Here is a 16512-nt window from a genome sequence, read left to right on the forward strand (position 1 = left end):
GGCTAAAAAGCAAGGACAATTACACCATATGGAGTACATCTCGAAAGAGTTTGAATTCTTTTGGTTTCTCTCTTCAATTCTCTCTTTGTCGCGTACCTACATATTATCGGAGCCACGCGACTGAGGTTCGGTTATTCGTCCAAGTTAAAAATCAGGCCAAAGCCCCCCCCTACGCCTCCGAGCTATGACCTTTTTTTTCACTTCCTTGCGCATGAATGTTTCGTATGTTGTAGTTCGTCCAGTTCTGACGCTAATTCATTGGGGTATCATGTGGGGCAAGTCGGCATTCCTCAATCCGCCAACATATTGTTCTGACCTAGCCAGGAGATCACTTCCATTGCCCGGCGGTCATCGTCTTGCTTCTGTCGGTCGAGCAACTAATCTATGTCAGTACTATTTCAATAGGAGCTGCAAAATCAATAAATGGGCGACTCACAGCTTGATAAAGTCCTTTGCGTTTCGTTTCTTTCTCTTTCTTTTCCGTAGGCTTTACCTTGACCTTCGAGATTCGTTCAGAGTCATTCTCATGAAGGAACTTACACTGGTCACCACGGTTGCAGTGCCCATTACGTGCAAAATAACGGCAGACGGTCTTTTTGCCTTCGCGGGGTGGAGGCGGCACTCGCTCTGGTCCCGTGCGACGTGAAGTTGCTTGCTCTGGCGCGGAGTCGTCACTGCCAGAGTCGGAGTCGGAATCTGAGCCAGAAGCACTCGAGGAGGTCCAATCACTAGCCCCATGATCAGATGCGAGCTCCATGTCATCCAAGCCATGGTTGGTGGGGTGCTCGGTCTTGATTGTGTGCTCCTCGTGGGACTCGGGCAAGACCTCGGGTTCTCCTTGCGCCTCTATCGCATGAGCAGCGGACACGGCTGATTGAGCGGGCTCTGGAATGGGGTTGTGAGGCTCGGCTTTTATTGTTGCAGCTGGCGCCGTGATTACGGATTCAGCCGTAATAGCTGGCTCGGGTACCGCGTTTTCGGGTTCGATCTTGAGGACTGGCTCTGGCTCTGGCACCGCGTTTGTAGGTTCGGTTTTGATAATTGGGGCCGGGGCTGGGTGTGGGTGCCCAGGTGTGATACCCGTGTCTTCGTCTTGGGAGTCTGCATTTAGGCTCAATGCCTCCTTCTGTAGAGCTTCCATTCGGAGACGAGCAGCTTCGGTCTCAGCCATGGCCTTTTGGATTCGTTTCTCTTCTCGTTCAAGGTTGCGCCGAATCTTCTCCCTACGCTGGGCGTTCGTTGTCGTATCTGCAGTGGGGTCTGTCTTGTGTTCGTTTTGCTTTTGTACATGCTCTTTTCGCTTTTCCTGTTGCTCTTTTTGCTTTTGTTGACGGGTGGCCTCGCGGGCTACCTTTGCCTCCTCCATCGACTTCTTCTTTTCTTCAACCCGAGCTTGAGTGGGGAACTTCTTCCTCCGCTCTGCAATCCAAGCGGCAATATCGGATGGTGTTTGCAATGTAGATGTTTTCCCTTTGTATGAGACCTGAAGTGGTGCTGCGTCAGATCCACTTTGGGCCAGCTTCGATTCTTCATCTTCATCAACGTCTTCTTCGCTTGACTCATGGTCCTCCGTATTAGGGGTCAGTCCAAGTTGGTTGTGCTTCCTTTTTCTCTTCTTTGCCTTTCTGTTGGCCGTGGAGTCTGCTGGGGGTGGCGGCTTCGAAGGCAGAGGGTTGCCGAAGCTTGGGACGGCAGGCGCAGCGGGAGTCCGAGGTGCGGTTGATTGTGGTTTGTTGAATGCAGATGAGTGATCTCGTTTCTGTGTATACTTGGGTTTCGGACCCTGGTTGCCATGCGCATGAGGAGGTCGTGGCCCTCGTGATTGCCCCGGTTGAGCTCCAATGTATGGCGCCGGACTTTGCATCTCATTGCGCCATGACATGGGTGGCATCACTGTTTGATTGTTTGGTTGATGGCCATGGGGAGGTCCTGGTAAGCCTTGCATGTACGTCGGAGTTGTGGGAGGGTATGTAGGCAGGTTGGGCGTATTGTATTGTTGATAGTTCCCCGGAGCTACCGACTGGGGATATTGTTGAGGTGGAAATGGGGGTAGGTGTTGAGCATTCTGAAAGGCCGGCGTTTGTGCATGATGGTAGGGTTGGGGAGGCATATAAGGTGCTGTGGGAAGAGGTTGAGGATATCCGGCATACATTGGTTGCGTGTAGTTGAAACCTGTAGGGGGAAGATATGATGGCGCTCGTCCACTATCTGCGTGGTTTCCTCCTCGGCCTCGATTGCCCTGTCCTCTTCCACGCCCCCTCTGACCTCCACCATGTCCACCGCGTCCACCCCAATTCTGTCCATGTTGGGGTGGGTGATGAGCCGGCGCCTGGTTAGTTGCTGGCGGCGGAGGCGGAGGAGGTGGGAAAGAAAATCCCTGCGAGCTCATGACGAGAGCCTTTAGTTTTGCTGGAGACTCCAGCACAAACACAGGAATAACCTCGTAAAATTAGCACATTAGCGGAGTCGAGATTGAGATTGAAAGCTTCCGTTCCGGGGTCACGTGCAGGCGGAATTCTAGGCGGAGCACGAATAATCTCAAAAGGGTTTTTGATTGCTTCATTGACAATGGGAAAACGGGAAAAGATATTTACACCGTTTCACTTCGTCCCTGTCTAGCCAGATCAAGCTTCTGGTTGCTCCTTCCCTGCCGTCACCATGTTTATCCTAGTAAGTTTGACGCCCATATATAAAATCTTTTTTTCTGACACCCGCAGACCACCATATCGGATTTGATTCAGATTTCACCTGAGGATTTCTCCAAGTTCAGTGCAGTTGCACTTGAAGACAACATCAATGCAAAATATGCCAATAAAGTGTGCAATTCAAGCTTCTTCTGAATTATTAATGCTTATTCTGCCCTCTAGGTCATTCAAAAAATTGGCCTCTGCATCAGCTTCTATGACCTACTTGAATCTTCTGATGGCCTGATTGGCCATGGAACCGGGTTGGTTAATGTCAACGGTAAATGATCCCAGCCCTTTCTCAAGTCTGAGATTTTTACTGACCATCATATAGTTAAATTTCGCATGATTGTGTTCCGACCCTTCAAAGGGGAGATCATGCTGGGAAAGATCTCCAGCGGCACAGAACATGGTATCAAGAGTGCGTTTCGAACACCATCACTCAGCGTGTCCCAAAAACTAACGAATTTCAGTTGGCCTTGAATTCTTTAATGACATTCTGATCCCACCGCAAATGCTTATGGAGAAATCCCGATTGTGAGCTAGTCCCCGCCTCATGTCGAATCTAACATACTAATGTGTTTTGCAGCGACTATGCCGAGCAGGTGTGGATCTGGGAGAGTGAAGGTGGAACGGAATTCTTCTTCGATGTAGGAGAAGTTGTACGATTCCGAGTCGAATCAGAAGAGTGGCACGACCAAATCCCGAACGCACCAGATGTTGCAGATGAAACTCCCCAGGAGAGGCGCCCTCCGTACTCTATTCTTGTAGGACTCACCATATCCATTTTTCTATCTCTCACTGACGATCTTCTAGGGCTCGATGCAAATGGGTGGAACGGGACCCATCACTTGGTGGTAGGCTGCTGCTGCCACCAAACTGCCATTTGATGTCACATTAGACTGTCTTCTTGTTCGCCTATTGCGGCCCGTTCTCAGCGCCCATAAAATTTCCTTTAGAGTCAGATCAGATACCCATACGAATCAATGCCAATGAATATATAGAGACCTGAGTGTCCATATTGTAATGAGCCTAGCTGAAAACGTAAAACGGCTCGATAGGAGATACACGTAGGTAAAGAGGTGTCTTAAATTTAGTGTAAACAAACCCCCACATCTACCCTTTTCCTCCAAACATAATCGACAGACATAATAAAAGACACGATGTTCAGAGATGTGTAGTACATATTACCAATTAGGAGATGTGCAATGCGGCAAGTTCCGAACACTCCGACACTCCGACTCATCGGAGTGTCCAACTGATTCTCCGAGTAAAATTGCCGGCCGCCGGTGGAGCTCCGTCGGTCTCTCGTCCAGTCGCAATCGCGCGATCCATCGTCATCTGCGCCCCAGAGGTTGGTAGTATGTAAAAGATTGTCTTGACGAATTTTTTTTTTTCGGTTCAATTTTTCAGCACAAAAACATCCAAAAGCAGACATTGAATTTGTATTTCGCCATCGCCCTTGATTATCAATCAAATTCGCAATCCGAGTCTCATTCCGGTTTCAGACAGCCCTGGAGTCATACAAAGAAGCGGTGATCTCACCTTATCGATAAACATATAACTTACCCTTCGCCTCTCTCAATTGCCTTCAAATCACCTATTCTATACACAATGGGCTCCATGGAAAACGGACACACTACTAGCCGCGGCTTTGGGACACTCGCTGTCCACGCTGGCTCGCCTCATGACCCGGTGACCGGCGCTGTTATCGCTCCGGTAAGCTTATCAATATAGGGAGAACACCTGGGCACAAAGGCGGTATTAACAATGCCTTAACTAGATCTCTCTGTCGACCACATATGCTCAGACCAGCGTCGGAACCCCCGTTGGTCTTTACGAGTACACACGGAGCTCCAACCCCAACCGGTTAGTTTGTTGGTCCAAAAATTATTGACTAGGTGGACTAATCCCCCCCGCAGTGATAACTTCGAGCAAGCCGTCGCAGCCCTCGAGCACGCCAAGTACGCTCTTGCCTTTTCTTCCGGCTCCGCCGCTACTGCAAATATCCTCCAATCCCTTGCTGCTGGCTCGCACGTCGTTTCGGTCTCCGATGTTTACGGCGGTACTCACCGATACTTCACCAAGGTTGCTTCGGCGCACGGTGTCCACGTCACCTTCACCCCCTCCATTGAGGTGGATGTGGAGCAATTGATCCGCCCCGAGACTAAGCTTATTTGGATCGAGACCCCCTCCAACCCGACTCTTGGCTTGGTGGATATCCGAGCTGTTGCCGACATTGCCCACCAGCACGGCATTCAGGTTGTTGTCGATAACACTTTCATGAGCCCCTACGTCCAGAACCCATTGGACCACGGTGCCGACATTGTTGTTCACTCCGTGACCAAGTACATTAATGGCCACTCCGTGAGTTCTTACTCAATTTAGACTTTGTCAGTATCGATTTAGCTAACTCTGAATTAGGATGTCCTGATGGGTGTGGCTGCCTTCAGCTCCGAGGCCCTCAAGGAGCGCCTCGGATTCCTTCAAAACGCCATTGGCGCTGTCCCCTCCGCATTCGACTGCTGGCTCGCTCACCGCGGTCTGAAGACCTTGCACCTGCGCGCCCGCGAGGCGTCCAAGAACGCCACTGTCATCGCTAAGGCCCTTGAGTCGTCTCCCCACGTCCTCTCTGTCAACTACCCCGGCATTGACTCCCACCCCCACCGTGCTATTGCCCTCAAGCAGCACCGTGATGGTATGGGTGGTGGTATGCTCAGCTTCCGCATTAAGGGTGGCCAGCAGGCTGCACACGATTTCTGCAAGTTCACTAAGGTTTTCACCCTTGCTGAGAGCTTGGGAGGTGTCGAGAGTCTGTGCGAGGTGCCCTCCAGCATGACCCATGCTGGTATCCCCAAGGACCAGCGTGAGGCCGCCGGTGTCTTCGATGATCTTGTGCGCCTCAGCTGTGGTATCGAGGACTCTGTGGATCTCCACGCCGATGTGCTGCAGGCTCTCAGCTTGGCTGCTGCTGCCCAGAAGGCTTAAACAGCTCTTATTTTACAGCTCATTGTCTTTGGCTTGCATTCAAATATTAGAATAGACAGCGTCAGTTTCTAATCACTTGGATATGAAATTATGAATTATAGAATCACAAAATCATATATTTATATTTACAATTATCCTAGCCCAATCCTAGGGCTTTAAAATAACATTTGAATACATCATCTCCACGGCTGTATACTAATATGCTGCCTGAGGCAGTTTAAAGCTTAGTCATCATATCACCCACTGCAATTTTTTGTATGGAGATCAGATCGCGGCGTCTGTGAAAAGAAAGCCTTGGAACTGAAGTACTGCGTAATCATTTGGTCCTTGCCCTTGGATAACCCATTTTTTTGCGAATCTATTGCAAGTTTGTCGGCAACCTGCAATCCCGACAAATTCTTATCGTCTGCAACATTGGGGCCACTTCAGACAACCCACCTGCACATTCCTAGGTGTCTTAGAAGAGAAGACAATCATCCTATCCAATAATGGCCTTCAGCTTCGGATTCTCCGGGGATGATATCGACATTGATGATGCGGAGATCAATAATGACTTCTCCAATGTGTCCCCCCAGCAAGCAGTGGGCAATTCTCTTCCCGAGCTTGTGAAAGCGGTTAAACATGATATGAATGAATGGGTAAGTGATCAAGCGAGATGTTTCATTGTCAATTATGTGTAATACGCTACTGCTCTCGTCATGAATATTTTGAGCTGGCAAGTATATTCTAGATTCCAATTTGGGCCTATGAGATACTGCCCTCAACCATTGACAAGAGCATGAAAGCATGAAAGCATGTGTTCATTACTTTGAAGCGCATGATACCCTTTCAACAAAACCCCAAACTAACCAATATGACAGCTTTCAATTCTTCCCTCTCAAATCTTCTACAATAAGCTTGCAATCAGCGATACGCCTCTGGCCGTCGCTCGTCGAGAGATCTTTGACATTCGCACCCAGCTTATGGCTGAAGACAGTGCCGGCCATGATAATGAAGAGCTTATTGCCGGTATTGAAAAAGGAGACATCACACCCAATTTCTATGAAGGCGGCTTCAAAACCTGGGAATGTGCCTTGGATCTAGCTAAGCTCTCCGTCAATGAGGACATTCTAAATGAATCCTCCGATAGCCCAGCAGACATCCATATAATTGAGGTTCGTAACCAATAAGCTTTCACCAACATTTACTTGGGGTAGGAAGGCTAACATGAATAAACAGCTTGGCGCAGGCACAGCAGTCCCATCATTGACACTGTTCGCCCGTCTTCTCAGCGAAGCCGAGCCTGGCCAGAGCCAAAGAAAGACCCTCTTTACCTTTGCAGACTACAACTCGGACGTCCTCCGTCTTGTCACGCTCCCGAATCTCCTTCTGACATGGCACAATAGCCGCTCCCAAACAGCTGTTTCAGCCACGTCAACTGCATCAGACCAGGACGAAGAGCTAGATATCACGCCTGAACTCGTTCAAGAATTCAAAGATGATCTTGCTCGGCGTGGGATCTCGGTTGATTTCGTTTCAGGTGCTTGGTCGCCCGAGTTTGTGGATCTAGTCTTCTCGTCCGGCGATGGCGCCCGTAAGACTCTGGTTCTTGCTAGTGAGACCATTTACTCGCCCGCATCGCTGGCTGCATTTTCCGAGACGCTTTTGGCGCTGCTGCGCCGCTCGAACACTGTATCGGCGAGAAGTCGGGCTCTCGTCGCGGCCAAGAAGGTTTATTTCGGAGTTGGCGGCGGTGTTGATGAGTTCCTTGCTGTGCTGGGCAATGTGTGTGCCAGTGAGCTGGACGTGCAACAGAAATTGAACGTTCAATCCGAGGGTGTGGGCAGAGTAGTTTTGGAGGTTGTGCCGTCAAATGGGCCCTAAAGAAAATTCGATAATGAAATGAATATCCAATCTCAGCATCCAAGGAACATTGCAACGGGGATCTAGGAGTTGGGTTCAAAAACAAAAGAAAATCCAATTATCAGGTGCTGGATTGAACGTCAAGTCCCAACGTATATGTACATGATTTTTTCTCCACACATGTCTATTTCAGACAGTCGACCAAAAGAAAAAAGATACCCCCATTTAGTCGTAGAGCGACACAACCTTGCCGTCCTTCATCCGCGCGACCCGAGACTCCTCAGCCTCCTGGTTCTTGCGCTGGTAGTGAGCCACGACATGGCTCAGGTCGGCCTGCGAACCGGGCGAAACGTTGTACGGAGAGCCGGCGTTCATCATACTAGAAAGGGGGGAAAAAAAGCACAATTAGCACAACGAGAAAGAGCGGTATTTCCGGAGCAACCAGATCACATACTCGGGCTGTCTAAGGGCAAAAGCCTCGGCGGGGCCCTGACTGCCGAGCAAGTGGCGGTCAGAAGCAGCCTTCTCCATGATAGCGGTGTGGATAGCATTGCGTTGCTCGAAGACCTCCTCGGAAGGAGTCCACTTGCTAATGAGGTTGGAGATCCAAGACGGGGAACCGGATTCCTCGTTGGACTTGCTAACGTGGTAGAGGGCGAAGGCGGAGGCGATGGAGCCGCAGGTGACGTAGAAGCTGCGCTGTTAAGTGGACATGAAGAGTTAGCTAGGTGGTCGTGAGCAATTGAGGCATTTCTCGCCCTGCTTCCTGACTCGGGTCTGGTCGCGGTCGGCGGGGGAGAGGAGCTTACGCCGAAGCTTTCGTTCACGGGCTCGTGGGCGGCGTGGGAGCCCCAGCGGCGCTGGGTGCGCAGCAGCTGCCGCGTCAAAGGAGCAGATCGTCTGGCAGCGAACATTGTGTGGAGGGAAGCAATTGGTGATGATCGATGACCCTTTGGGGAGCGATGATAGGGCGAGGTGGAAAGTGAAAGTCTATGGCACGTGATGTCTGTATTGGGTTTAGGGGCATTCTCTATTCTGGTAGTCGGACAACATCTCGATTTACTATGTGTTGTATAGGTATCTAGTTATAAATAGGTAGTTATTACATTTAATCTAACAGTTTGATTATCACATTATTATATAGTATCTTGATAGTACTTATATTTGAACCAAAATAGATTTGGTACTTTCGTTCCCTCATATCTCTTAGAGAGTGGAGGGTGATCCCAGTGCATATTTAGTATCACACTGCAAGAATCCTATAATTGATAGAGAGAGTAGTACTACCTTGCACGATGTATAATGTACAGATAAAAATAAAAGTCCAAAATTAAACTGCAGCCCGATCTACTTGGCATACGAAATAGACAATCATATTATGTCCAATATGCTAATATGTTGGAAACCTCATCAAGTAACGTGCGTTGTCCGATACCAGCCTCACTATTTTCCCATGGCTAACCGCACCAATTGGGCGAGATACGTCCTTTTGATATATCGCCTCATTTTAATTCCCACACATTAGTGTCTGGCTCTCAATTGAACATGTCAGCTTGTTGTCCATTTCCCCACTAATGCCTTGAATCGCCCGAACCCACAGTTTGATGCCCAATGTCATGGCGTCTCCCAACTGGTCTCGCTTCGGTTCAGAATGGAATATGGGTGGATTCGGATCTTCTTTGTGCCCTCAATTATTCGATAGTTTCCAGTACTCGCGTCTAATTGATGGCCCTCTCGCACATTGGGGTGGATGGGTATCAACACGCTAAGGGTCGGTCCGCTATTGTGCCCAGACAACGTTGGGATACTAATTTTTTGGAGATATTTTTTGGAATTCTGTCGGGTTCATCTTTTTCTTTCCTTTTTTTATTTCTTTAGAAAATTATCATTCGGTCTTATCCCAAAAATATCTATTGTTTTCGTGGATCTTCATTCGTGCCCACTCACAGTCAAAGAGAGGGTTTCAGGTCTCTGCCCGATCAAACGATCAACCAAAGTCACTTGGCTTACGCTTCTAAATATTCCAAAGTCTCGCTACCTCTCAACTATAGTCAATTCTTGGGCTATATCTTGAGGCATCGCCACAGGGCTGGTTGCAAATGTACAGTGCAGACATCCCATATGATCGGAACTATCACTCATTGCTCCATTTAGTACATTGATCCTATTGGTAACACGTCTCTCAGAGAGGAGAAGTCTTGGGCACGCATCACTCTACCGCAATGGCCGCGGGCAGCAAGAAGACTAAGGCCAAAGACAAGAATGGCAAGGCAGCCACCAAGAAGGTTAAGAAGGGGAAGAGCCCAGAGGTCACAGAGACTCAGACAACTACAACTACCCCTGCTCCTGGCAGCCCTGCACTCACGGCGCAGGAACCAGAGCAAGTAAAAGAAAACCCTGCTGTTGACAATACAGATGTCGAAGTAAAGACACCACTTCCTGTATCAGCATACCAGGTATTTGACGACGAGACTACACCTCAAGACACCTCCAACCCTGTCGCAGAACAAGAATCACCTGTACTCGACAACCCTGTATCAGCATATCAGGTATTTGACGACGAGACTACACCTCAAGACACCAACCCTGTCGCAGAACAAGAACCACCTGTACTCGACAATCCCGTATCAGCACACGAGGTACTTGAAGACAACACTGCACCCCAAGAGGTCCCCGGCCCTGTCGCAGATCCACAATCGCCTGTAGTCGAAAACCCCGTATCAGCATACGAGGTATTCGACGACGAAACTCCACCCCAAGACATCCCCGACCCTGTCGTGGATCAATCATCACCTGTCGTCGACAAGCCTGTCGACGAAGCATCACCCTTGGACGGGCCAAGCTCGACTGAGCCCCCGATCGAAGACTCTGAAATCAAAGAGCCGCCCGTGGAGGAAGCAATCTTGACTGAGCCTCCCATCGAAGACTCTGAAACCAAAGAGCCGCCCGTGGAGGAAGCAATCTCGACTGAGCCTCCCATCGAAGAACCCGAAATCAAAGAGCCTCCCGCGGAGGAAGCAATCTCGACTGAGCCTCCCATCGAAGACTCTGAAACCAAAGAGCCGCCCGTAGAGGAAGCGAGTCTAGTTCAGCCTCACATCGAGGACTCTGAGATCAAAGAACCGCCCGTGGAAGAAGCGAGTTTGGTTCAGCCTCCCATCGAGGAGCCAGAAGCAAAGGAGCCCTTGGAAGACCATACCAATCTAGAGCAGCCAAATCAGGTCGAGCGCTCCGAAGAGAAGAGTGTAGTCTCATCACCACCGGCTGACCCATTCTCCCCTGTGGCCGCCTGTGTGCCCTTACCTTCACCATCCTTGACTGAAGCACGTTATATGTCAAGTCCTTCCCAGGAGAACCAACTTTATTATCCTGGACCATCAGCATATTCCCCTTACGCTTCAACCGTCCCCTACTCTGTGCCAGCACCTTACGCGTCACCAAACGCCTACGGTTCGCCAAACCCATACGCTTCGCCAGTGCCGTACGCTGCCTCCCCGGTGCCGTACACATCACCAAACGGCTACTCCTCTCCTGTGCCCTACGCATCACCTGCGCTTTACGCCCCGGTGCCGTACGCTGGTTCCCAGGTGCCTTATACCTCATCCACACCTTACGCTGGCTCTCCAGTGCCTTACAGCCTACCGGGACCCTACGCTGGTTCCCCGGCGCCTTACGCCTCACCAGTAGCTCACACTGCCTCACCAGTACCCAAAGTCAGCAGCCCACTTGCACGTTCCCATTACCCTCAAATGTCTCCAAATATATCACCAACCGCAACTCCCCCACCTCAAAATCCACCAGCTGCACCGATGGCTCCTCCAGAGGCGCCTTCCATGGCTCCCACTGGACCGTATGCTCTCCAATCTCCTGTCATGAGTTCTGCCGGAATGGTACCTCCTTATGGGCATTATTCACCTCATCAACAATCGGAGGCTCAATATATGCACCGGAGCTACAGCATTCCAGATCCATCATATTCAGCATCATATCAGGCTCTTCAAAACCTGTCCATGGGAAATGGCTATCCTCCTGAGAATGGGTCTCCCCCAGAAAACGACGGTGAGGACATTGAGCTTCTTCAACGCATCCAGTCAGCCATTCCAGATATCAACCGTCTTCTTCATGGGTTCCGTACCACCCACAACAAGCTCTCGAACCGGGAGGCTGAGATGAAGCACATTGGAAACCAGCACGATCAAGCTCTGATGCACAAGGACTACTACATTGAAGCTCTGCAAGCTCAAATGAAGAAGACTGCCACTGAAAGTGCGGAAGAAGACGCCAAGTTGAAGCATACCATCAGTGAACTGCGCCTCCAACTCGGAGATCTGCAAGAGAAGCAGAGGGACCTTGAAGATGGCTTGGCTGAGCACCAGAAGTCCAACGAGGAGCTTTCTGAAACCAAGGTCGAACTCGAGGGACAAATCAACCAGCTTAATGAAAGCATCAAGGAGTCAAAGGAAACCCACGAGAAAGAGTTGGAGACTCAAAAGGAGGAACAGGAGAAGGCTCTTGTGGCACAGAAGGAGGAGCTCACTGAATTGTTTGAGGAGATCAAGGCCGAGGATGAGAAATCGGCCGCCGAGACTCTGGAGACTCGTGAACGCGAACTTCGCAGTGAACACGAAGCCAGTCAAGGCGAATGGGAGAAAGAGAAGGCCCAATTGCAGGAATCCTTCGAAGCCCAGCGCACCGAGCTAGAGGCCACCAAGACAGAAGTGACATCCCAGATCGCTGATTTGGAATCCAAGGAGACCGAGTTGCAAGCCCGACTCACCGAACTCACATCGACTCGTGAGGAACTAGCAGCCAAGCTGGCAGAGCTGGAAGAAACCCACCAGAAGAATGCCCAAGAAACGGAAGAACTTCGTCAAGGCCATGCTGGTGAATTGGACTCCTTGCGACAATCCCACGATGAACAACTCGCTGCTGCTGCCAAAGAATTGGCCGACAAGATCGCAGCTCTGGAGGCTCACTTCAATGAGAAGGAGCAGCTTTGGACCACGGAGCGCGCTGCCTTGGAGCAGCAACTCACTGAGAAAAATAGCGAACTTTCCAGTGCTGAGCGAGAGAAGGAAAAGTTGGAAGGAGATAACATTCTCAAGGAGCAGCACCTTCAGCGCGCAGTGGAAGGGATGCGAACGACCATCGATAACTTGGGATCTGATTGCGACAGGTTGAGAAAGACACTGTCCAGCCTGGGAGAGGCCACTGACCTCAGAAACACCAAGGGCGATCAATTCTTGTAAGTGAGCCTTTGATGCCCTATGGATTTGTTTTATTTTTATTTTTATTTTTATTTTCTTCTTCTTCTTCTTCTTCTTCTTCTTCTTCTTCTTTTTGGTTTTCGTCTTTCTCGTAAAGACAAGTCATTCATTCTCGATTTTTCCTTTGTTTGAACGGCATCAGCGCACAGCGGACATACATTCTCTTATAGACTCATGTTGATAACGATAAATGGACACGATCTAATAAACACCTTCATTTTTAGCTTGGACTGCTTCACAGAGCTCTCGCAGCTCATTTACAATCTTTCCAAAGAGCACTTCGGATATCTCCCCATCGATCCCCCAAAAGACATCCTTTCCAAAATTCCATCCGAACTCCCACCTTTCCTTGACAACACCCCAGCCTCGCGCGAACTCCGATGTGCCTATATCCAGCACATTATCTCAAAAACCCTCACATTCCGGGTCTTCCAACCCTTCCTCTTCACTCTGGGCCGGCGGTACGATAAAGCCGACACCTTCTTCCAGATGCTATCTATGGACATCCGCCGCAAGTCAGTCCGCCGCGAGGCATTCTGGCGCCAGCAGACCCTAAAAGCAGCCTACACAACCTCGGACGCAAAACAATCCATCAACGTAGCAGCCGCAGTCATCGTTGACGAAATCATCGACCACATCAAGCACTTCGCCGATCCCAAGCACCTCGACTCCCTCCTAATCGGCGTCCGAAAGATCGTCAAGCTGGCCGCCGAGACATGGAGACATGCGCGCGTCGAGCGTGAGCTCGTTCTCGCCAATTTCCCCGCTCCGGACGCAGAGAGTGTCTCGAACGAGGGCTGGACGGAGTACGCTGCCAACAAGGACCAGAAACACACCCCGTCAAACGAGCCCACTCGCCATGTCGTGCTACGTACCTTCCCGCGTATCACGCGCGAGGCTGCTCATGAGGACTTTGCTAGCGAGGAAGAGAAGGCCACTCCGTGTGTTTACTCGCAGGGTATTGTGCTGTACTCTGATTCGCCGGTCATTATGGGTCGGCTTCAGGAGTTTGCGAAGAAGTCTAATGATTCGCTGGTCACCGACTCGCCTCCTAAGACGCCTGTGGGTGCCAAGGGTATTGAGAGGTTGGCGCCGCTTGATGTTTCCTCTCCGAAGGTTATGACTGTTCGGTCGGCTCCTACGAGTCCGGGCACGAAGGGTCAGTTTATGAGGATGTGATTTTTGGTTAGTGACTTCGATGTATTGTTTCTATAGCGTCTGAGCCATTTTTCTTTTGTCTTTTTCTTTTATTTTTTCCTTTGTCTTTTCATCTTATGTTTTACCGCTCATCTGTTGCGCGATTTTGTTGGGAACGTTTCAGCGGATTTGGATTCGATTCTTCTTATGTTGTGTTTATATTTGAGTATTATAGCTTTGTTTGAAGATTGTATGTAAACAGCATCAATGTTAGCGAGTTAGAGAAATCACTTTGTCCCTGTATCACTCCAATATATCTTGCATGTCATATGTTACATATAAACGGCCAATCAACTATCATATCAACTATAATGACTAGTAAGCAGAGTCCCCTAGATCATTATATAACTCTAGCTTTTCTTATTCCGCGGTTTTTGAATTAGGGAGGCATGATGGTGAAACAACTTATTTCACCATGCCCTCAGCTGAAACCCGATTTGTGAATTTTGGGGTAAAATATCCCCTATTGGTAACTACTGGTAACCGCTGGTAAAATCTACTAGTAAACCAAACTCACCTGACAACTTGACAATCTGACGAGCTGAGGGCCCCGTGGGGCTAATACATACCGTGTCATGTGCCATACCCTAGGTAGTCTCTTGGCGCTGCTGGCCACAGGGCTAGGCTTTTACGGCTGCCAACGGGGTCTGTTCTGTCAAACATGTCATGAACAATCTTCTTCTTCGTGATATATTGGATAGCCTATTTTATTATTACCACTACTGTATCTCGGTACGTTCCTAGTGTTCTTCTCTGACTAATAACTTGCGTTCTATCTTACAACAGGACCTTGAAAATACCTTGTCCCGTAAGGCCCCGTTTGAAAGAACGTTGGCTGGTCTTTTGCGGCATGAAAAATATAAACCAGTCGCCAATGGCATAGGGGAACATATGCACTTGGTCATGCTCGTATTCTATTGCGATTCGTGTTCGCATCTGGTTGGCTGATCGCTCCCCTGAACCTATTTTGTATGTTTTATGTACTAGGCTGGCGCTTAGGCTGAGCATCTTTTCGGTCAGGATGTTGGGAAATAATTACGAGGCTCTTTGCTCACGCATTGAAGTCTTTTTGGGTTTGCCACTTGCCTTGGGTAGCATCCTATCCACCTACGACTATCAGAATTATTTCAATTTCTACAATCGGGGGTTTGCAAACACGACCCTTCGACTTAAATCTCCCTAGATAAAGTGCGGCAACTGTGCCACCGAGTATATCATTGACAAGTTTGAACCGTGATTCCTATCGAGTGGGATAGATCTGTCCGTTGGAGGTGGAACAGATCGCGGCAATAGAGATGTTGGACGAAGAGCACCCACCTCTTGCGCAACCGAGGGCAGACACAAACATTTATAACCTCGGCAGCATCAACAACCATAACGTCGTTATCGCTGGTCTTCCTCGGGCGGGGAACTGCCCCGCAGCTACAGTCGTCACCCAAATGAGGATGACATTTGTCGGAAATCACCGGTACAGCAATGTATGTTCAAAATGACAGATGTGTATGACTCTAACTAACTAAAATGACAAGAATCCCCTATTTGACAATTTGCTGGGGCATAACTGACTAAGCTTAATATGCAATTTGTATGGGGCCCACTATCATAGCGGTCCATGTATTTTCCGAGGTGTTGAATACTCGGGTTCCCAGTCATGTATTGTAACATAGCTTTCGACAACATTCCCAAACATCAAATACTGCCTACTAGTAGGGATTGGAGGCGGTGTACCGATAAAAACAGACTCTGGAATAATCCGTCTGGGACATATTGTAGTCAGTGAACCCACAAGAACGCACTCTGGAGCAGTACAATATGATCATAGGAAGGCGAAGGCTAGTCGCTTTGAGCGGAAAGGTTCCCTCGCATCTCCGCCAACAGCCCTCCTTAACACTACACGAGAAGTCGCTGTCCGGCGTCAACGAATAGATTATGATCCAATTTAGAAGAATTTGGAGAGAATCCAAACTGGTCATCGAGGACTTCGTCGCTTCAAGTTCCCTAGCGCTGAAAATGACCACCTTTACCCATCAGACTATGAACATCAGCAGGAAGGGATTTCATACGAAGACGGTGCATATAACAAGAACCAGCGGATCAAGCGATTGATAGACGAAGAAGAAGATTCGTTTATCGTCGTACACAGGGGTACAATAGCGTCGGGAGAAATAGTAATCAAGGATACTAGGAAGAGGGATAACTTAGCGCAGGAGAATAGGGTACTATGCTTTGAAATGGAGGCCGCGGGCACCCTAGCTGATTTCCTATGTATAGTCATCCGAGGTATCTCCGACTATTACGACTCGCACAAGAACGACGAGTGGCACAGCTACGCAGCAGCAGTGGCGGCTGCTTATACAAGGCAGTTGTTTTTTCATATATCTATTAAAGAGGCAAAAGGGTAAATATCTCAATATCCAAACACAGAGACGAAATAAGGTCATATCTGAGGCTTATCGATATGTTGCTTAGAAATCCAAATCCAACACCTACTAACGTATTTCACATGCGAGTGGCCCACACAAGCGAGTGGCCCA

The 16512-nt window shown here is 49.2% G+C and overlaps 6 protein-coding genes across 6 annotated transcripts; 4 read left to right on the plus strand and 2 right to left on the minus strand.

Annotated features, from left to right (window-relative positions):
- Positions 1-290: 290 nt before the first annotated feature.
- Positions 291-2152, minus strand: PEX2_070280 (CCCH zinc finger protein; the record flags this gene model as incomplete). Its single annotated transcript, XM_016744299.1, has 2 exons — positions 291-377; positions 437-2152. 2 exons carry the CDS (start codon positions 2150-2152, stop codon positions 291-293), a joined length of 1803 nt encoding a protein of 600 aa, XP_016599618.1.
- A 506-nt stretch (positions 2153-2658) lies between these two features.
- Positions 2659-3545, plus strand: PEX2_070290 (DNA-directed RNA polymerase III subunit RPC25; the record flags this gene model as incomplete). The annotated part of the gene is made up of 7 exons (XM_016744300.1): positions 2659-2670; positions 2718-2816; positions 2868-2964; positions 3019-3105; positions 3158-3221; positions 3274-3451; positions 3501-3545. The coding sequence occupies 7 exons, from the start codon at positions 2659-2661 to the stop codon at positions 3543-3545; spliced, it is 582 nt and encodes a 193-aa protein (XP_016599619.1).
- A 753-nt stretch (positions 3546-4298) lies between these two features.
- On the plus strand, positions 4299-5672 carry PEX2_070300 (cystathionine gamma-lyase CYS3; the record flags this gene model as incomplete). Its single annotated transcript, XM_016744301.1, has 4 exons — positions 4299-4403; positions 4468-4553; positions 4607-5051; positions 5109-5672. 4 exons carry the CDS (start codon positions 4299-4301, stop codon positions 5670-5672), a joined length of 1200 nt encoding a protein of 399 aa, XP_016599620.1.
- A 488-nt stretch (positions 5673-6160) lies between these two features.
- On the plus strand, positions 6161-7535 carry PEX2_070310 (protein-histidine N-methyltransferase; the record flags this gene model as incomplete). Its single annotated transcript, XM_016744302.1, has 3 exons — positions 6161-6310; positions 6533-6826; positions 6891-7535. The coding sequence occupies 3 exons, from the start codon at positions 6161-6163 to the stop codon at positions 7533-7535; spliced, it is 1089 nt and encodes a 362-aa protein (XP_016599621.1).
- A 204-nt stretch (positions 7536-7739) lies between these two features.
- PEX2_070320 (putative NADH-ubiquinone oxidoreductase 178 kDa subunit) lies at positions 7740-8428 on the minus strand (the record flags this gene model as incomplete). The annotated part of the gene is made up of 3 exons (XM_016744303.1): positions 7740-7893; positions 7969-8213; positions 8324-8428. 3 exons carry the CDS (start codon positions 8426-8428, stop codon positions 7740-7742), a joined length of 504 nt encoding a protein of 167 aa, XP_016599622.1.
- A 1308-nt stretch (positions 8429-9736) lies between these two features.
- On the plus strand, positions 9737-13960 carry PEX2_070330 (uncharacterized protein; the record flags this gene model as incomplete). The annotated part of the gene is made up of 2 exons (XM_016744304.1): positions 9737-12759; positions 13006-13960. The coding sequence occupies 2 exons, from the start codon at positions 9737-9739 to the stop codon at positions 13958-13960; spliced, it is 3978 nt and encodes a 1325-aa protein (XP_016599623.1).
- Between the last annotated feature and the right edge of the window lie 2552 nt (positions 13961-16512).

Source organism: Penicillium expansum (assembly GCF_000769745.1).
Source record: "Penicillium expansum strain MD-8 chromosome Unknown contig227, whole genome shotgun sequence".
Classification (NCBI taxonomy): Eukaryota; Fungi; Ascomycota; class Eurotiomycetes; order Eurotiales; family Aspergillaceae; genus Penicillium; species Penicillium expansum.